Source organism: Anabas testudineus, chromosome 21 (assembly GCF_900324465.2).
Source record: "Anabas testudineus chromosome 21, fAnaTes1.2, whole genome shotgun sequence".
In the NCBI taxonomy this organism is placed as follows: domain Eukaryota; kingdom Metazoa; phylum Chordata; class Actinopteri; order Anabantiformes; family Anabantidae; genus Anabas; species Anabas testudineus.
The window spans coordinates 22,656,690-22,675,094 of record NC_046629.1 but is presented as its reverse complement, the minus strand read 5'-3'; the positions used below and the strand labels follow the sequence as shown (position 1 = coordinate 22,675,094).

Genomic DNA, 18,405 nt, shown 5'->3' with positions numbered 1-18,405 from the left:
ATTTACTGGGAGACCAGGAGCCGAGGAGACGCGCGAGACAAGATTTATTATGGTGTTTTTGATTTGATTTCGTGATGGAGTTTTTAGTCTGCTGCTGTGGCACCTGGGTTCCTCCTCGGGGGAAGTTTTACCCTCCCTCACCTTCAAATGTCATATTGTCACTATGGTTCATAACCGTTACTTTGACTCTCCTAACTAAAGAGGTCTTCATTTCATCACATTTCAGATGAGATACTGAATTAGAAATAACCCAGAAAGAGATTCTACTGCCACAGCAACAACAGCAAACATTGCAGTGATACTACACCGAAACTTTTTTTTACTGAAATGCTGCCAAGTGTGCGTTGTTTACTGTAGGTTATTATTATAAAGTTAGTATTCTTAACACTTAATACTGTATGGACCTATGTCCTTAAATAAATAATAAGCACTGTAGGGCTTCAATTCTTGTCTTTGACCAGAGAGAGTTAAGGACCAGAACCTGTGTCCTGACAGCAACATTAGCATTCACTCTATTACCACTGGTACATTTTATACCACTGTGTACTTTGTAGAATGAAAACTCAATGTTAATATTTATTCAGTGTTCTACAAGTTAGAACCTGACACTTTTTCTTTTTCAAATGTAATGCTTTATTTAAGTGGAAAACTCAGCACACACTATGTGAAAACGTGGCGGGGTCGAGTGCAACGACGGTGGCACCAAGTGAGAGTGGGTTGAAGAGATGGGTTTTTGATAGCCGTATCAGCTGTTGCCAAATGTCGAAACACAATTCGAAACACAGAAATCTGTGGTTGTGCATCTCTGGTTCTCTTTGTGTTAATTTTTTTGGACCCCTAAATGGCCGTTAGTAGAGATGGTTTTGAGTTCCTCACAGACATTTTTAAAAATTTTCTCTTCCCATAGACAGTATCCTTGTTATGCTAGATAATAGATAATACAAAGAAGACACTGTCAGCAGGGATTTTTGTTTTCAAGACCGTTCAATGAAAACTGGTGACATTCAAATCTTAAAACGTTAGCAGATGAAAATAAACTCTCTGCATAAATATGGCTCAATGTTGTAATTTTGTTAAACTGGCCCTTTACACAGCACACGTCCTGTGAGGGAGCAGATGTGCTACAGGTACAGTTCTATAGGGTTTGTTTTTTTTTCCCCAGTACCTATTAAAGAGGGGGCGGCGTGGTGGGCTACAGTCTCTCCGTGTAACCTTGTGGAGTGGCAGGTCATTTCATAGTTTTCACTGTGGGCCTTTGGATATTGCATGCCTTCATACCACGGTGTCCTCTGTGATGCATAACAAAGCCTTTCTGCACATCATTCCTACTTTGCTGATCCATCATTACAACAATAGCTGAGCGCTGCCACGCTTTGCTGCGCGCCATTTCAATCAACATCAACGTCAGCAGCACGAATCATCGTGGCTGATTGCGAAGGTGTCTGCGCGCGCGGGTGTCCGTGCGCGCTGGCGGCTGCCCACATAGCCGTGTATGCAAATGCATCTGTAAGATAGCAGAGCGCCTGTGTTTTACTGAGAGCTAAGCGCCGGGGGAAAATGAAAAGACTGGGAGAATAATGACAGATTTATAATTACAGAATCTAGCGTTGAGCGCTACTCAGCAGCAACTGTCTGGGGAAAGCAATCTGAGTGTAATTTCTGCTGATCAGGCCTGCCACACAGTTAAGGGTCACGCTACACGTATGCCAAAATACACCCAATCGTGTATATGCACATGCACGCAGGTGTGCACGCCTTTCCTCTCTCTGTCCCTCTCTCTCTCTCACGCTGTCACTCCTGCAGATGTTGCTCATACACAAGAAGCCACACCGACTCACACACATCCACAAAAGAGCCGAATGTCTCACACTTAAATTTCAAAAACTCTGGTGCGACAGCAAATTGCCTGGTTAATTTGCAAAAGCCAAAGCATCAAGCAAGCGCCTGATTCACTGAGAAATGAATGCATTGCAGTCTACAACAAAAGAGAGCAGAAATATTAGCTTTTATGGAAGGAAGTAACTGATTCAATACACAGAGAAGACAAAAACGTGACAAATTTAAAAACTGTTCTGGATGTATGAGCAGTTAGTCACCAGACAAAGAATAACACCCTTTTAATTTGGCTTTGACTCAGTTATTTAGAAATGCTTTCCCAAACTTTAAATTGAGCGTCTTGCACTTACAGTAATCATCTGCTGCAAGAAGTAAATCCATTCATTTTAGCATAATCAGTCATTACAACTTGCTCGGTGCAATAACAACATTTAAAGGCCAGTAATGGCGCTCATCTGTGACAGCATCACGTGGCTGTGGCCTGAAAGCCGGTGTTCCACCGCAGCTTTAATCGTCATCAAGATCATTTCTCATTATTTAGATGTGGTTCAGTACCGGAAACAAGCTGTTCTGCAAACTTCAGTGACTTTTTTCAACAAGCATTTCCAGTGTGCACCATAATAATATTTGCTTAAAACATATTATTTTTCCATTCAGGCTATTTTCAGTGTTATCTAATTTATATTTTATATCGGGAAACTTTCAAAGGGTGGCTGTTTTTTTTTTTCCTACTATAATTTCCTCTGCAGTGCTAAAATGTGGAGCTTTGATATCTAAAATTCTTTCATTATTAATTGCTTCCTCTGCCTTTGTCAGGGTACATCATGTGTCAATCAGGCACTCTGTGCAGCCCGTCTCTTTATGCAGAGTTAAATCCATTAGCTGTATGTCAAATTGAATCTTGCAAAAACCCAGTTTGAACAGGATTACTGTGCATGGTCCAGCATCATGCTGGATTGTAAACCATGCTGTTTCTCTCTCTCTCTCTCTCGTTTGTATTTCCTGCAACAGATTTCAGTCTGTGTCAAACACACACATATGTCTCTCCAGAATTAAGATGCTCATTTTCAGTCATATTTCAGATCTCATTAATTTGACATCTTGACATATATAATAAATAAAATGCGAGAAAGTTTCCTACTCTAATACTAGTCTTTGTTCTTTAGGTGCGTTTGCAACATCGACTGTACCCACATCAGCTTCAACCCAGTGTGTGCCTCAGATGGTCATTCCTACGACAACCCCTGCCAGGTGAAGGAGGCCTCCTGTCAGAAACAGGAACGCATCGAGGTCAAGTACCTGGGCCGCTGCCAAGGTCAGACGCTAGTGCACGCGTGCAGACACACGATGACTTCAAAAGACACAAGAGCACGCACAGAACTTTACACGCACTGGGGAAGGTGTCAATCTGCCTGTCTGAGCAGGTGTTCAAGTGTTGAAGTGAGGCCATAGGGGCAAATGAGGCAGCTTGAAGAGCTAAATGCAGACAGCTTGATTCTGTATCTCTTTCCAGCTGCACCTCCAACCACGTTTTTGTAATTAAACATAGTTTCAATCAATCACATTAATGTGGAATAGTGTGCAAAGATAATCCTCATAAGCCCACGTAGCCGCCACTGCTATGTATATTGATAATTTCACTGAAAGGTAATCCCTGTTTGTAGTGCACAGTCTTTTATTTGGATGCCGTTTTTGTTTGTTACCATTCCAGGGATGGAGTTATGTTATTAATCTGTGTGGTTAAATCCCTAAACTGAATCCTATTGCTAATCCATGAATTTATTCTTGTTTTGATTGACTTTTCTTTAGGGTCTGGCTGAAACTGTCACAGACAAAGACCTGTGCACAGCCGCAGTTCAGGGAGGTGTTCGAATGTCAGTTGTTAGAGGCTTTTATTGTGTATGAGAACATGGGAGAGCATCTGATTGGCTCTGCGTCCACACAGGACAAACAGTTCAATTGATCGAGAGGAGCGAGATGAAAGCATTGAGAGGTAATGGGGAGTAAAGCAATCAGGGCTAACCAGCTCTTGGAGCACAAATAGAAACCTGTATTCCCCAACGTTACACCCTTTGGGTCAGACCTCGCTCATCGATTTGATCATGCTCCCACAACATTCTGTCTCAATCAGGGAAAGTGGAGAGAGAAACAAATGTCATGAAACTCTGTCACGAACCTCGTGTTCGCCAGAATTCAAAGGGACACCTTGGCATTTAGATGATGCTGGTTTCTAATTTTTATTTATTTATTTTTGATGTGTCACTGGTGGCATTGAACCAGATCAGAAAATGTGGCGTTGCATCCTCAAGACCTTGAGTCATTGATGTGTGAAGCTTAAATAATTAAGAGGAGGAGACAAAGGAAAACATTTTTGTTGCTGTTTAGTTTGTTGCATGAGCAGTTTTAAAACTCATCTCATTTTTCATTTGTGACCTAATTTTATGCCTTAATTCTTGCATCACAAATCTAAGAAATACTCTCCCTGAATACTTATTCACTGACCACTGAAAACAATCAATAGAAATATAATGATTATGATTGGACAGTGGTTTGTCTAGCCATTGTGAGAAGAGGAATTCAATGTCATGCCAAGAAGGTGAACAAAAGTGTATTATTCACCCGGATCATTTCTACCCGACCGTGCTCCATCCTCCCCCTTGCTCAGTAATAACATCAGAAGAGATGCATCACCTAGACAGGGGGCACACGTCACATGAACCACATTCAACCATCTCGGCCTGCTCTGGTGTCAGTTTGAATATGTAACTCCTACTGGAGACGTTTAGAGCCACAGACGTGGATGTACTGAGCACGTGTCTTTGGTCTTCTCAGGCGAAATCATACCTGGGAACAAAGGCGGAGACGGACACTTCACAGGTGAGTGCGTGCATGATGCAGATTTCCAAATAACATGAGCTGCCACTCAAATCTGAATCAGGATTCGACTTTTGTCATGGTTCATTTTCCTTACTCCATTTTTTTATCTTTCAATGTTAATCTCTTCCTCTTCTGTGTATGTTTGTACAGTAATGCATGTGCACAGACAGCCACAAACATAAGAGCCTTGGTCTTTGGATTTTTTGTGTTTATGTCTGTGTGCGTGTGTTTACACTATAGAGATCAAAGAGGACCCGAAGAACGGGCAGGCACGTGGCCTGTACATCCCCTGTCCCGATGACTACAAAAACTACTGCATCCATGGAGAGTGTCAGTTCCCCAGTATCCTGGAGCAGCCCTCCTGCAGGTAGACTAACAGGACCGGACAGCAGCACTGCTATATTTGTGAGGACTGGAGAATGGAAGGCAAATGGAAGAAATCAAAAAAGTATTTCTGCCTTAAACTAAGAGCAGAAGGGAGAGTGATAAGCAACACTATGATTTACCAGTAGGTTGTATCTTGAATCTTGACATTATAAAACAGTTAACATCAAAATATTCAAAGACAGGTTCTGAAATTTCTGCAAAAACTTCAGATCACCAAACACTTAAATATGGTCTGATTTTAGCATAGTTGGGACCATTGATTATTAATTCATAATGAGTTAAATATAAATAGGTAGCAATCAATAAGGATATATTTATGACAGCTATTATGGACTTTAGTGCATTGATTCTTATGTAAGAATCAATTAAACTATATTTATCATAGCTATTATTGGCAACAGTGTTATTACAGTGTAACTTAGAGCTATGGGTGTAGCACATTAAGCAATGGGACTGGAGCTCTGTGTTTGATGATGCACTTCCACCCTGTCCCTCTCTGATCTGCAGACACTGGAATGTGAGGTGGATAATCAGTAGTAAAATGTAGTGATTACTAGGTTCGTGCTGGAGCCCATTTCTTTTTCTAATCAGGCTCGTTTATGTAGTACTGACACAGGCCAGTGTGCTGAGGGGACGTGTCTGAGATCCCTGCTGCTGCAGTGGTATTCCAGGCTGTTGACCAGCAAGTAAAACTTCCTAATACTAATAATAAGTAATACTTGGCTATAAAAACAGCACTGTGCTGCTGTCAGTGTCATTGATACCTGACACGTGATTTGAGTGTGTTAGTCTCAGAAGCTATGAGGTTTTTCTATACTACAGTTTTGTTTACAGCAGCAACAAGGAAAGTGTCAAAACTGTATTATTAATCAAAATCTCTCCTGCTGTCAGTTCTTCTGTTGTTAGTGCCCATCGCTTGTGAAGACTAAACCTGTACCTCTAAAGCTAAGGATACTTGCTTTTAATAATACATGTGCGTCATGGCCACCTTGTGTACACCACATTGATTTGGAGCATCAGTTGAATTTAACATTACGTGTATGTGAAACATACCGATGCAGGGAGAACAGGCAAAGCCCACACAGACAGGCAGGACGACACTAGCCGTAATCATTTTATAAGGTAATAGAATGTGTCAGTGTTGTCTTTACAGTTACTTTTACTGCCTCCTAGCATTTTAGCCATTCTCAGTCTAGATTTTATCTGAAACACTGATTTAAACCTAATCCTAAACTAATAACTTGAACAATTATCCACATTTTTGGCAAGTTGGAATCTGTAGGTTTAGATATAATTTGGGCTAGCATCAGTATTTTGGTCAGTACTGACAGTATTTCTGTCTGTCGGATTTTGTAGTTTTGAAGACTGACTGTTCGAGCCCATGACCCTAAACTCAGTCATCACAACTCAATGTCTAACCCCACTGAAGTAGTGAGAACTGACCAAAAATTTCCTTACAATGAAGAAATCATATCCTCGCTGTTAAAATGGCCCAAATAAACACAAAAAGACGCACACACACACAGAAACCTACTGAACAGCAGTAACACAGGTGCAAAAGACGGCACACATACGGTGAACAATCACATATGCACACAAAATATATTTCAAAACAGGCAGCAATGACATGAATTTACATACAGGCACAATGAGTTGTGGTAATGAAACCACCCACACAAACACACACACACACACACATGCAAAGAATGCACGCGTGTTGTTCCGGTCTGCCATCTTTTACAGCCTGATAGTGTAGCAGCCAGAGGGTCTTGGTATCTCTCGCTCCCCCTATCTCCCCGCTTTCTCTCTAACCTCGCTCGTCCCAGCTTGCCCTGCCAGGGAGCCTCCTTGCATACAGAACAGTGCTTATCAAAAAGGCAGTGTTAAAGGTCTCTGCTGCCCCCTACTGGTTGTAGGAATTTGAGGCTCCACTAAAACAAAGTGGTCTCTGTGGGAGTTGGGGCATGTCTGTGTACGCCTGTGTACATGTGTGTGGAAGCGGAGCACACATCCCGAGCAGAACAAGGTTGCGCCGTTCATCTCGCACACTGTCAGGTCGTAGGGGTAGAAAGAGACTGTGTGTGTGTACAGTGTGTGTGTGTGTGTGTGTGTTGGTACCAAACAAGGATATGCAGGTGTAGGTGGGTAATAACCTCCCCAGAGACGGAGAAAGCAGAGAGAGGGAGAGAGAGAGAGAGATTAAAAAGGGGACCGTTTTAGCTCGTCTCTGAGGACAAAGATCATCTCCATTAGTCTGTGTGTGTGTGTGTGTGTGTGCGTGCGTGTGTGTGTGTTTCATGAGTGTGTCCAAAGTGTGATTTAATGTTCCTTCAGGTTTTTTCAGCATCACTAAGCTGGTTCACTTTTATCCAGAATAGATCACCACGGTAACATGTGCTTCACAGCGAACTTGCACGGAGCAGGTTAACTTCAGAGAATCCGATCAAAGCACTGACCAATCAGCTGATTCCTACAGAATAACAACACAGACACAAGAGCTGAGTTTACAGTAGGATGAGTAATAAAGTGTAATGTTTGAATAGGTCAGACTTTCTGCTTCTACTCTGGATTTTAAAATATATATAGAGAGAGTTTAGAACTCTAAATGAAAACATAATGATCATCAGCTCAATTTAAAATATATATAATCAAATATTACCAACGATTATAAATAAAAGATTTGTCAGATAGACATCCTCAGGTGTGGAACAACAAGTGTATGTCGCTCTCACTTCATATTAATATTATTTCGTTTGTTAGGCTCAGTGAAGCCTTATAACACAAATATAGAGTTGGTGGTACACAATCCAGAAACCTGTGGGAGAAGATACAGGCAGCACAGATCACGCAGGTTATCTCACAGGAGGCACACGCCAGCTGTGCAGTAGCCGGTATAATTCCAGCATGCACGCATTTCAAGCTGCTTCCTGTGAAGATGCTCACACCTTCTCTCCCTGCTTCTGTTGCCCACTGCCAGCCCCATCAGTCTCCTTGATCTAAACAGTCACCTCAAACAAAAGGCACCACTCAGTCACACAAACACATGGTTCCAACTCAGTGTCTTTATCAAACAGGTAGCCTACTGACGCCTCAATTAGAACCACACAAATAATTAGCCTGTCTCTCAGTGCAAAGGAATGACTCGCTTTGTCTCTCTTTCTTTTTACTTACGTGTGTGTGTGTGTTTGTGTGTGTGTGTGTGTGTGTGTGATCTCAGCTGTCACTCGGGTTTTAGGGGCCCCCAGTGTGAGATCAAAGAGTACAACGTGCTCTATGTGGTGCCAGGCTCTGGCAAACTGCACTATGTCCTCATCGCCTCTATCATTGGAGCACTCCAGGTGGTCATCATCTGTGTGGTGGTGCTCTGCATTACCAGGTGAGTCATACCCTAACACACACACACACACGTTCAAACAAAGCTTACTGATGAGCCTGGGAGCAGTTTTTTCCATGTTGTGTTTTTGAAAGTCACAAGGGGCCCACGGAGCCCCTGAGCCTGCAGGAAACAGCTGAAAGGTCACCTTGCTTTCGCCACAGAGAGAAACTACTGTCATTTTACCTCCGGACACACACACACACACACACATTGCAGAGATATCTGTGTAGGCCAGCGCACACACACACTTGTGTTTAAGCAGGAGTTTTGTATTCCCAGCAAAACCCCCACACACCGAGACCCGCCCCACCCACACACATACATAGTATATAGCCTGCAGCATGTCTGCCTCCGGCTGACCTAAGCAATTTATGACATTTAATAAAAGATTTTAAAAGAGCTTTGGCTGAGACAAAACTGCTCCTCTGAGCACAGGAGTGAGAAAATGAGAGAGGGAGCAGTTGGAAATGTGCAGGTTGAGAGTGTAAGGAGAGAAGATAAAGAAGCAAAGAGAGAATTATAGCAGTGAATACAGCTACAGTAGCATTACCGTGGCGTCCTGCTCAGCAATATTCATATCCAGTGAAATGTGAATATAAAAATACGGAGTGTTGTGCACCACACAGCATGTGGCTCCCACTTGTTAGTATGGAGTCTAGTGAATAAACAAATGTGCACATGATCAGCACAGACATGTATTGCATTGCCTGTTGACTCACTCGCTTCATTGTCCAACTCGGCTGGACCAACTGAGCTATAGTTCATGTGTCGTGGTTCGTGAATGTTGCTGCTGTTCTGTGTGACTTCCACTTATTATTAAGACTCGGCATTCACTTAAAGGACAAACAGGTGGAAGTGGAAAAGGTCACCTCTGTGCTTTGCCTCCCGTGTATGACATTGTGTCACATCTTGAAAAAGGTGGAGGACACACCACCAAATCATAGCGTCGATATGCTCTGTATTTTATTTCTTGTAGTTTCAGTTTGATATACCTATAAGTTCCATGTAAACAATGTTCTTTCATGTTTTCACTACAATAATCCGTATGAAAGAAAAGAAGCTGATAGAATTACTCATTTGCACATCTGTATTTATTACTGCCAGCTCGCAGCAATCAGCTTTGTTAGCAGAAGGGAATTCTTACAGGCTGTGTTGCATTGGGTTTTACCTCTTAAGCAACATGCAGGTCATCGTCTCTAAATTTTAAAATGTAACCTCAGTCGAGACTTGACTTAAAATGAACTATGTGAGATCTATATAGATCTCACATACAGATCTCTATAATATAGAGGGATCCTTGGAGGGATTATTCTGCATCTTTCTGCATCAACTACAGAAACACAATCAACAATAAATTGGGTCTGTTAAGATTCAAAGACACTGTATCTACATGAATGCATGAGTTATTTTGTTTGTTTGTTTGTTTGTTTAGCTTCACTGTAAAACAGATGCAGATTCCTACAGTAGCATAGCTGACCACTGCCATGTATTTTCTGCTTCTCTCCGTACAGGAAGTGCCCTAGGACCAATAGGATCAACCGGCAGAAGCAGAACAATGTCCACTTCAGTACAGAGAACACCATGCGCGCCTCCACTCGACTTATCTGAGGCCAGACACACTGGACGGAGTCCCCCTCCACTTTACGGAGAGCTATGGCGTTAGATGTTCCCCCTTGTAGGCCAACCCTGAAAATTAGGATCTGCTTCCCCTCACTCCTCGCCCTCTCTCCCAGTATGAACTTAAAGAATGCCCAGGGAGGACAGTGGCATAGCAAAGACAGAGCTGGAGCACCAGTCAGTGGAGAGACTCGCCCGTGGGTAGACGTTGCCATCAGTTGCCACCACGGCCAACCCCTCCCCCCAAGTTGCAGATGTGTTTCCTTGCACCTTGTCACTTCCGCCCAGGGTTTTTCTGAAAAACTGAACCATGAGGTGTTGGGGGCAGTGAGGATTCTGAATGTGTGTGTGTGCGTGTGTGTGCGTGTGTGTGTGAATGTGTATTAGATGTGTGAGCTTTGGTAGAGGCGGGTTAGCCGGTGTCTCTTGTTTGTAGAAGAGGGGTTAAAGCAAATCGGGGTAGTGCAAAGCAGGGTAACGGGCTTTAAGTGAGGTGTGTGTTGTTCTGTCTGGGAGGGGGGTGGGGGGTTTCGGGGCTACACGTGATGCCTTGCACCTTGTGTTATAGGAGACCTTTGACAGAGGGCACAATGTTATTGTAGAGCTCTCTGTTCAGTTGTGACGATGACGTCAGCTACTGTATGTTGGGTTCTATTTCCAATAGTTATTACTACGTTGTCTTGATGGGGTCATTTTTCTGTAAATGTAAATAAATAATTTATATCACGAAATGTAACATGCTGTGTCTGCCTGTTCTTTAATGTCAGACTCATGATGTCACTACATCAGACTCATTTGATTGTAATTACATTTTAAACACAGGATTCATCTCTAATAAAGTCTCATTATGCGCTTATAGTACATTTTACTAATATTACATTCAAGTAATAACTGTTTTCATACAGTTTGTACATCATATTGCTATATTTAGCTATAACCAAAAACAAACTGGGACAGAGGGACGGTTATATAAAATATTCCTGGTCATGGTTCACTACTACATTGTCAATTCATTGGAAAAAAAATTGAATAGATAGATTTCAAATAATCTTTCACCATCTACAGCACATAATACTGTGAAAAGACTCAGCGTGTAAAGGCCAAGTGTGAAAACTGCTACAACATTGTGATTTTGTAGACTCAGCATGAGTGGAGCCTGGAGTCCGGATCTGTGTCCAATTGAAAATGGAACATTAACTAGAGAAGAATAAGAGAACAGCAGCAGCAGCAGTCTCGTTTCCAGAAAGAGAAGCTAAATGTTGCACTTACAAAACTGTGACTATTAGTATCCTCAGTTCTGAAGGGTTAGAAGTTGTGGGCCTAATTAAAAGCAAAGGTGATGTAACACAGTGGTAAACATGCCTCTGTCCACTCTTTTTTTCAGTGTGCTGCAGGAATCAAACTTTACATTTGCTTATCTTAACAAAATGCAATTCCCCTGAGCAATGGAAGAAAAAGTTCCAACTTTTCTGAAAATGGAGTTTCTAACTGTCCACCACTAGATATGAACTTTTCAAATGTTTCCTAACCACACACAGAAAACGCTGCATAATCCTGTGCATCAGAACCAAATGCTCATTAAAAATAGGATCCACAAAACTGGAGGGAAAAGAAGTTGTTGTATTGTGTAATAATTGGCAATAATAAATAAATAACTGTTTTAATTGCTGGTATCTATTGACCTTTTCTCATTGTTGTACAGTTGACTGTGTTCTCTGACAGGCAGTAATGATACAAGTAGACAAGTGAGCAGATGTCAAAAAACGACCGTGAATCATGGCTTCAGTGTTTACTGCCACAAGATGGAGCTGGACGTACTGCGGCCAGGATGTTTATTGTCAGTTTCACAGTGAAGTGATGAAGTATGATTATGAAGGCGGTCATTCTAAGTGGTAAATTAAGTTTATTGCTCCTGTTGTGAATCTGTATTTCCCCTCCTCATACAGGACTGTAATGTTGAACAGCTGCCGGCCCCTCTTTCTGTTCCTGTCTCCATCCTTATTGTATTGCTGGCTAGGACTATTGAAAGAAGTATCGAGTACAAGACAGTCATGTGGTTTGTAATAAATCATGTTACCAATCATCTTAAGATATGTTTTATGCAGAAATGTGCACAGTTGTGCATAATGGGGTATGGCTCATAAAACCAGGCTGGAGTGGAAAGATACCTGCCTCGTGCATATTTAAGACAGATGATCATCCAAATGAGTTGGGCTTCCCTGTTTATGTCACTGCTGTCACATGTAACCTTATAAATAACATACTGAAGATCTGTGACAATTAAATATACTGTTAATAAAGTGTTGTCATGGTGAAGTAGGTTATTTCAACTTGAAAGAAGATGGAAAGCTTTGACATTTTTCAACAAATACCTAATATATAACAGTAATATAACAGAAATAACATAAGTTATTAACTTTAACAAGTTCCTTAAAGTTACTGACGTCACACAGCGGCCTCCCGCGGAGCCACAGACAAACATGACGTCACGTGTTGTTTTTAACGTCGTTCTCGTGGCAAACGAATTTTCTTAAAACTATATTTAAAAACAAAAAGTGCTAATTAAGTGTTGTCCTGTGATTGAACTGAATTAAGAGAAGTGAAACAGTACAAGTGTCTCAGTTCATCTACTTTTCTTTACTAACATTTCCCGTGTCGTCTGTGGCTGTGTTACAGTCTATTTAGTTTTTATATGTTGTATTTCCCCCCTCGTCCTGCAGGTTGTCGTGGCCGAGTGGTTAAGGCGATGGACTAGAAATCCATTGGGGTCTCCCCGCGCAGGTTCGAATCCTGCCGACAACGACTTTTTATTTTTCCTGATTAAACATAAAAAACTGTTTTACTGTCTGCTGAGTGATAATAACTTACAATAGCACAATGGGGGACGTCCACTTCTACTACTTTGTATATTTACCCAGTCTATGTAAAATGTGTATGAAGGTCTTTAAGTTGTAATAGAGTGGCTTCACTAAGCCATTTTCACTTTATGTAACAGGAATATAACATTTCTTTTACAACACCGCCTGGTTAACCATTAATTAACTCACTACATGTAGATTCTAAGCTGACATATTATCTGTAGCCTTAAGCACTTAAGCTCATAATACCACCCGTATTCCTGAAGATTTCACGCTTTAAAAAACACCACATTCACATTGTTATTAGAAACGCTGAAAGGCTTCCATAAACTCATTAGGGGTCTATTTGAAATTAAACCCCTGATGGAGGATGTGTAGTCTCACGGTCCACATTTTTAACTTTAGCTCGCTCCCCTGTGCCTCCCTCAAATTAAAAACTAAAAAGTCCCCTGCAGTTTAGCTCCTAGGCACACACCTATTTGTACACACATCTGTGTGTGTCTGCACAGTACCCAGCAGATCCACTCAGTGTAATCCTGTCGGTTTCCTGACTTCTCCCACTGCTTTCTGCTTAAATCCAGTGGGCCCGAGGCCAGGGAGGAGCAGGAAGGAAATTTCTGTGAATGTCTGAGTATCTGCTCTCATCTGAGGTGGAGGAATGTGGTGAAAGCTATCATTAATGGAAAAGACTGTCCCAAAGAGGATTTGCTTTGGCTTACTGCTAAAAAGTTCCCACTCTTGATGTTTCTTTTATGCTGTGACATGGACAGGTAGGCTTCTTGAAGTCAGGCGACGTCACATGAAGGCAACTGCAATCCCCTTGTTTATACAGCCTAATAAAAGAAGCTTTAAGTCACATGTAAGGTGATCTTTCTGCTATCTGTCTGTCTATACCATCTGCTACACCGTGTGTTCCTTGGATTTGTGTGATGTGTGTGTGTGTGTGTGTTTGAACAGTCATGTGCAGCATAACCTGAGGATTTAATTACAATATCACTTACACTGTCTCATAAGTTGAGTTGTTTTTACCTGATAACATGGATTAAGATTCAGGACATGATTAACTGACTTGTTTACAAAAACAAGTGCAAACTTGATATCATTCACACTAACAAGGTACCGAGGACTGTATCTCTCCAATGAGCAAAACAGTGCACGTTGTGGATTTGTACCTTCGCTTTAATCAATATGCAAAGTGAGGCGTTTTTTGCATGGGAGCGCAAAATACAGGGAGCAGAAAATGCAAATACATATATTGAGCACACACAAATTTATCGAGCCTGAAAGGAGTTCGCGGTGGCTGAGATTGTATGTGAATTTAATATGTTTGAAAGGTAGGTGCAGTCTGCTTGTGCACAGATGGCTGCTGTTATTTAGGTGAAGAGGCAGCATAGGAAAAATGAAAGAATGCATCAAGACACAGTACACACAGTAGAACTTTGTCAGTATTTAGTATTAAGTATTTAGTTTATTTCCCAAACATTTGTCGGAAAAGGAGGCCTATAGGCCTATATTATACATTTATACAAACCTGTGGCTCAAGCCTTTGGACGTTCGACCAAAGACTGGAAACATGACGGTGTTCAGTTTAAGCTTAGAATTTGACCTGAATTGTGAAAAATGTATTTTAACTGTGAGAGCTGTATGTGGTATGTAAGTATGTAGACAATTAAATCTACAAATTTCATCATCATCAAATAACGTTTTAGAGCAAATGTGCCAAAGGTAAATACAGATGTGCCAGGTTAATATGTGTTGAGAATTTTTTTATTAATTAAAACGTGACGAGCTCCGTGATCAGTATTAATGGCCTTGGGCTTGTTTGAGGCATGCAAACACCTTAAAGGACAAATACACCCCAAATCATCATACTCATTCTTTTTTTCAACATACAAGCAGTGCAGGAATAATCCGCTCTACCCAGCACTTACAGACAGGTCCTCGACCCTGGAATCTGACATTTATCCTAGAAATGCAGAACTCATCGAGCTCCTTTCTATTTAGACAACATGTTTGAACAGGTTTTCAAAGGCATTCAAATTCCTACATACCAATGAATTACAATATTTCCCCCACTCCATACGTTGCTTCAGGGAATTCACTGGTGGTGGGAAAAGAAGTAGTAGTGAAGAATGAAATAATAGCTAAATGAAATCATTTTGCTCAGAGGCTCTATGGTTCCATACTTTGAGAAGTATCAGCATAAAGGACTGACCGGGAGAAACCCCACATTGATTTTACAATCAACAAACTGCACCTCAGCTCCTTTGGCAGGGAAGGATTGGCCTGTTGGTTTGGAAATTGATGGTGTTGGACATATGAAAACATATACACACACACTAACAAGTACACACACACACACACACACACACTAACAAGTACACACACACACACACTGTATGTGCAGCAGTTCTTCAGGTTCTAAGGGGGTATATGTGTAAAGCTCAACACCTTGAAAATTGGTCCATTAGCTTCAGAATTGATAGCGTCACGGAAATCACACAGCGCAGAAAACACACACACTTCCCTACCGACGCACAAGGCCACCTTTATGTGAGCGTGTGTGTAGCCCACACCGGTCAGTGAAAAGGGGTCATTTAAAGATCTATCGCCATCTGTTTTGGTCCCAGCATGCCACTTTCTCCTCCGTGGGAGCTTTTGATTTAGTGACAAAGGGCACCGATGCTTCAGACATCCAGTTGGAGCAGGTAATACAGATCAAACACTGCCGGGCATCCATCGCCTCATCTTGCTACAACCATCTGTGAGGGACTTTTGTTGGTCATCACAAGCATTAGGGGTCTCATTTAAACACCGATCAGCGAACCTGTTTGTTGTGTGGCAAGTGTGAAAGAGCAGGTGGATGATGGGTTTCGAAGTACTACCTTTAAAAAATCCGACTCACTTGTGCTTCCAAAGCCGTAACAGTGTGCAGCCAAAATCCGATTATCTGGACATATGACCAACATAAGGAAACTCAGCAGCAAAGTTGCAGGCCTCATACTGCACATGCAAGATTTCCTCCAACATGGAAATGAGTTGAAATGCAGTGCATCTGATGTACCTCAGCACCGGATGGAGAAAAAAACAATGTTTAATGCACGACACACAAATGCTCTAATGCTCTAATGAGTTTTGTACATTAACGATGGATGAAATTACTCTGTGACCATTTTAGCTCATTGTTTTGCTTTGTTTGGTTTCGCTTTTCATGTAGTTTTCATTATGAAACAACAATAAATGAGAATTATACAAAACTCACAAGTAAAGCCCAAATTGGTGCTCTTCTCTGATTGGCTAGAGAAGTTTGCCTTACTCAAAAACTTCATCCAAACATGCAAAGTAAAAGTGCAGACACTTCTACATGAGTGTTTCCTCCTTGACATTAGAGCAAAATATCTGTGTCTTTGTGAGACGATTGTAATTGAAGTCCCTGTTAAGAAAGCCTCAGGCTGTTTCTGTTGCATCCTCGTATCCACGTCAAGCAGGCACTTGAACAAACACGGGACCTCGTGTGGACGCAGTGAGCATTGACAAGGACTGGAGTAAATGAGGAATGAAGAAAAAAAAAGGGAGCGAAAAAGCTTATTGTTTTCTGGGGATTTAGTGTTTATGTGTTTTAAAAGTGTGAGACAATTCCTGATGTCAGCCATCTTCTCTGCCTTTTTTATGTAAACATAGTGGGTGGGGTTCAGGCCAAAGAAACTTGTTAGCGTGCCTTCAGAAATTCTGAAGAAACTAACTGTTTTTTAACTTTTCTGCAAAGGGATCTAAACAATTGTCCACCGCAGGAAACCGTTTCAAATTGAAACTTGTTCACCCACCATTCCTGCAAAACCAGTCTGCCACCCAGGGAGTTTGCCAACAGCCAACGGTTACAGCGGTGCCACACCACTCCTGCTGTAGGTTTTGAAGCACTTCCAGGCAGGTTTCCCAGGATACTAAGCTCGTTCAGTTGATGCAACTTGTAGCGGCTTGTTTGTTGAAATGATTTCTGTTTCTGCTGCAGCAGCTTCAACCGCTACCCTGCAGAACTGTTACGACAGTAGATTTTACTACGAAAACTTAGTTTAAAAAAGGCAAAATTATAAAAAATTAAGATTGGATTCAAAATGTAACTTATTGATGGGAAAATAATTGAAGGGGGTGAAGCATAATCACTTCAAGGAGAATGCAAAACCTTGTTTTATGATTGGAAACTTTAAAAAAGTACTATGTGGCTCAAATTCAGACACAGAGACTGTAGCTGTTGCAACGAAGTCATGCACTTACAGTTCTTATCCTGCAGGGGGCAAAAAGTTCCATTTCTTCCATCTAACCTGGAAAGCTGCCCATCCATCAGCTCTTTTTGACTCATTCACTAACAACTAGTGTCATTGTTGCTGCAGAACTTTCTATTATATGTAAGTGGGGGAAGTTTAATCTCAATAAAAACCCTGGAAATAAACGTATTGTTATAAAATAAGCACTTGCAAGACAACATTCCTTGACACAAAAGTGGGAATGTGTGAAACATGTGAGACCATCATGTCCATTTCCAAAGGCTTGGAAAAGCACATCACTCTTTTATGTTGACATATGTGTGTGTATCCAAGGGAAGGCAGCGACGGGGAGAGGGGTTCAGTTAGAAGAGGAAGGAAATGTGTTTGGTGGTCAGTGTGTGTGCAGCACTTCCACTCCACTGACAGTTTTAAAGCTTGTTGAGCGAGAAACCTCAAGAACAAGTGTTAGTCCCGGACGGTGACGTGAGAGAGCCGGTCGGTGAAATGACTCCATAAAAGTGCTGGTCACTTTTTAAAGGAGGAGTTCGACATTTTAGGAAAAACACCTACGTGTGCTTTGTTGTTTAGAGTTACACGGGAGGAATGATTGACTATCCCATGTAGCCAATCAGCCGCAGGTTTGAAAAGCAATTCATCATATTTGTCTTTCAATCGGTATCAAGTTTGAGGACAGTAGCATTTGTAGAAACTGCTTCAGCAAACACAGACATGACTGAGCAATTCAAAAATAGAGATTTGTATCAATGTCCTTTGGATCTGAGGTGTATACTGTGGCCGTCGAACAAGGAGTGTCTTTTCTGTGTTGACATAAGTGGCTGCAGAAAGGTCTCTGTAATCTGGGTTTAGTGCTGTCAGTGACTTGCATTGATATTAGATGACTGGCTTAGCCTTTATCAAGCTGAATCTAATAAAATGCAGGTGGAGACTTGAATCAGCAGTGACAAAACCCAAGTATTCTGCACACAGATAAACACACTCTTTCAGGAGCTCTTGCTCAAACACACGGACACATTCCTGTTTGACAACATGTATTTATTTGATTTTCGATTGAAAGAGTTATTGTGCCACTGTCAGATTTACAGTAATGACGACAAAGAGGACGCTTCACGGGGGGTGGAGGGGGGTCAGGGCACAGATGAGCTCATTGTTGAAACAGGGATTTCCACATTTC

The 18,405-nt window shown here is 41.6% G+C and overlaps 1 protein-coding gene and 1 non-coding gene across 2 annotated transcripts in view; both read left to right on the top strand.

The window, feature by feature from the left end:
* The window catches only part of tmeff2a (transmembrane protein with EGF-like and two follistatin-like domains 2a), an 86,180-nt gene extending 75,548 nt beyond the window's left edge, over positions 1-10,632 (top strand). Inside the window, exons 6-10 of the mRNA XM_026376824.1 lie at positions 3,003-3,151; positions 4,669-4,713; positions 4,954-5,080; positions 8,318-8,476; positions 9,988-10,632. Of these exons, the coding sequence (XP_026232609.1) occupies positions 3,003-3,151; positions 4,669-4,713; positions 4,954-5,080; positions 8,318-8,476; positions 9,988-10,084 (577 nt within the window). The 3' untranslated portion in view covers positions 10,085-10,632. The remainder of the gene's footprint in view (positions 1-3,002; positions 3,152-4,668; positions 4,714-4,953; positions 5,081-8,317; positions 8,477-9,987) is intronic.
* A 2,181-nt stretch (positions 10,633-12,813) lies between these two features.
* trnas-aga lies at positions 12,814-12,895 on the top strand. Its single transcript has one exon. It is a non-coding gene; the product is annotated as a tRNA-Ser (tRNA).
* The last annotated feature ends 5,510 nt before the right edge of the window (positions 12,896-18,405 follow it).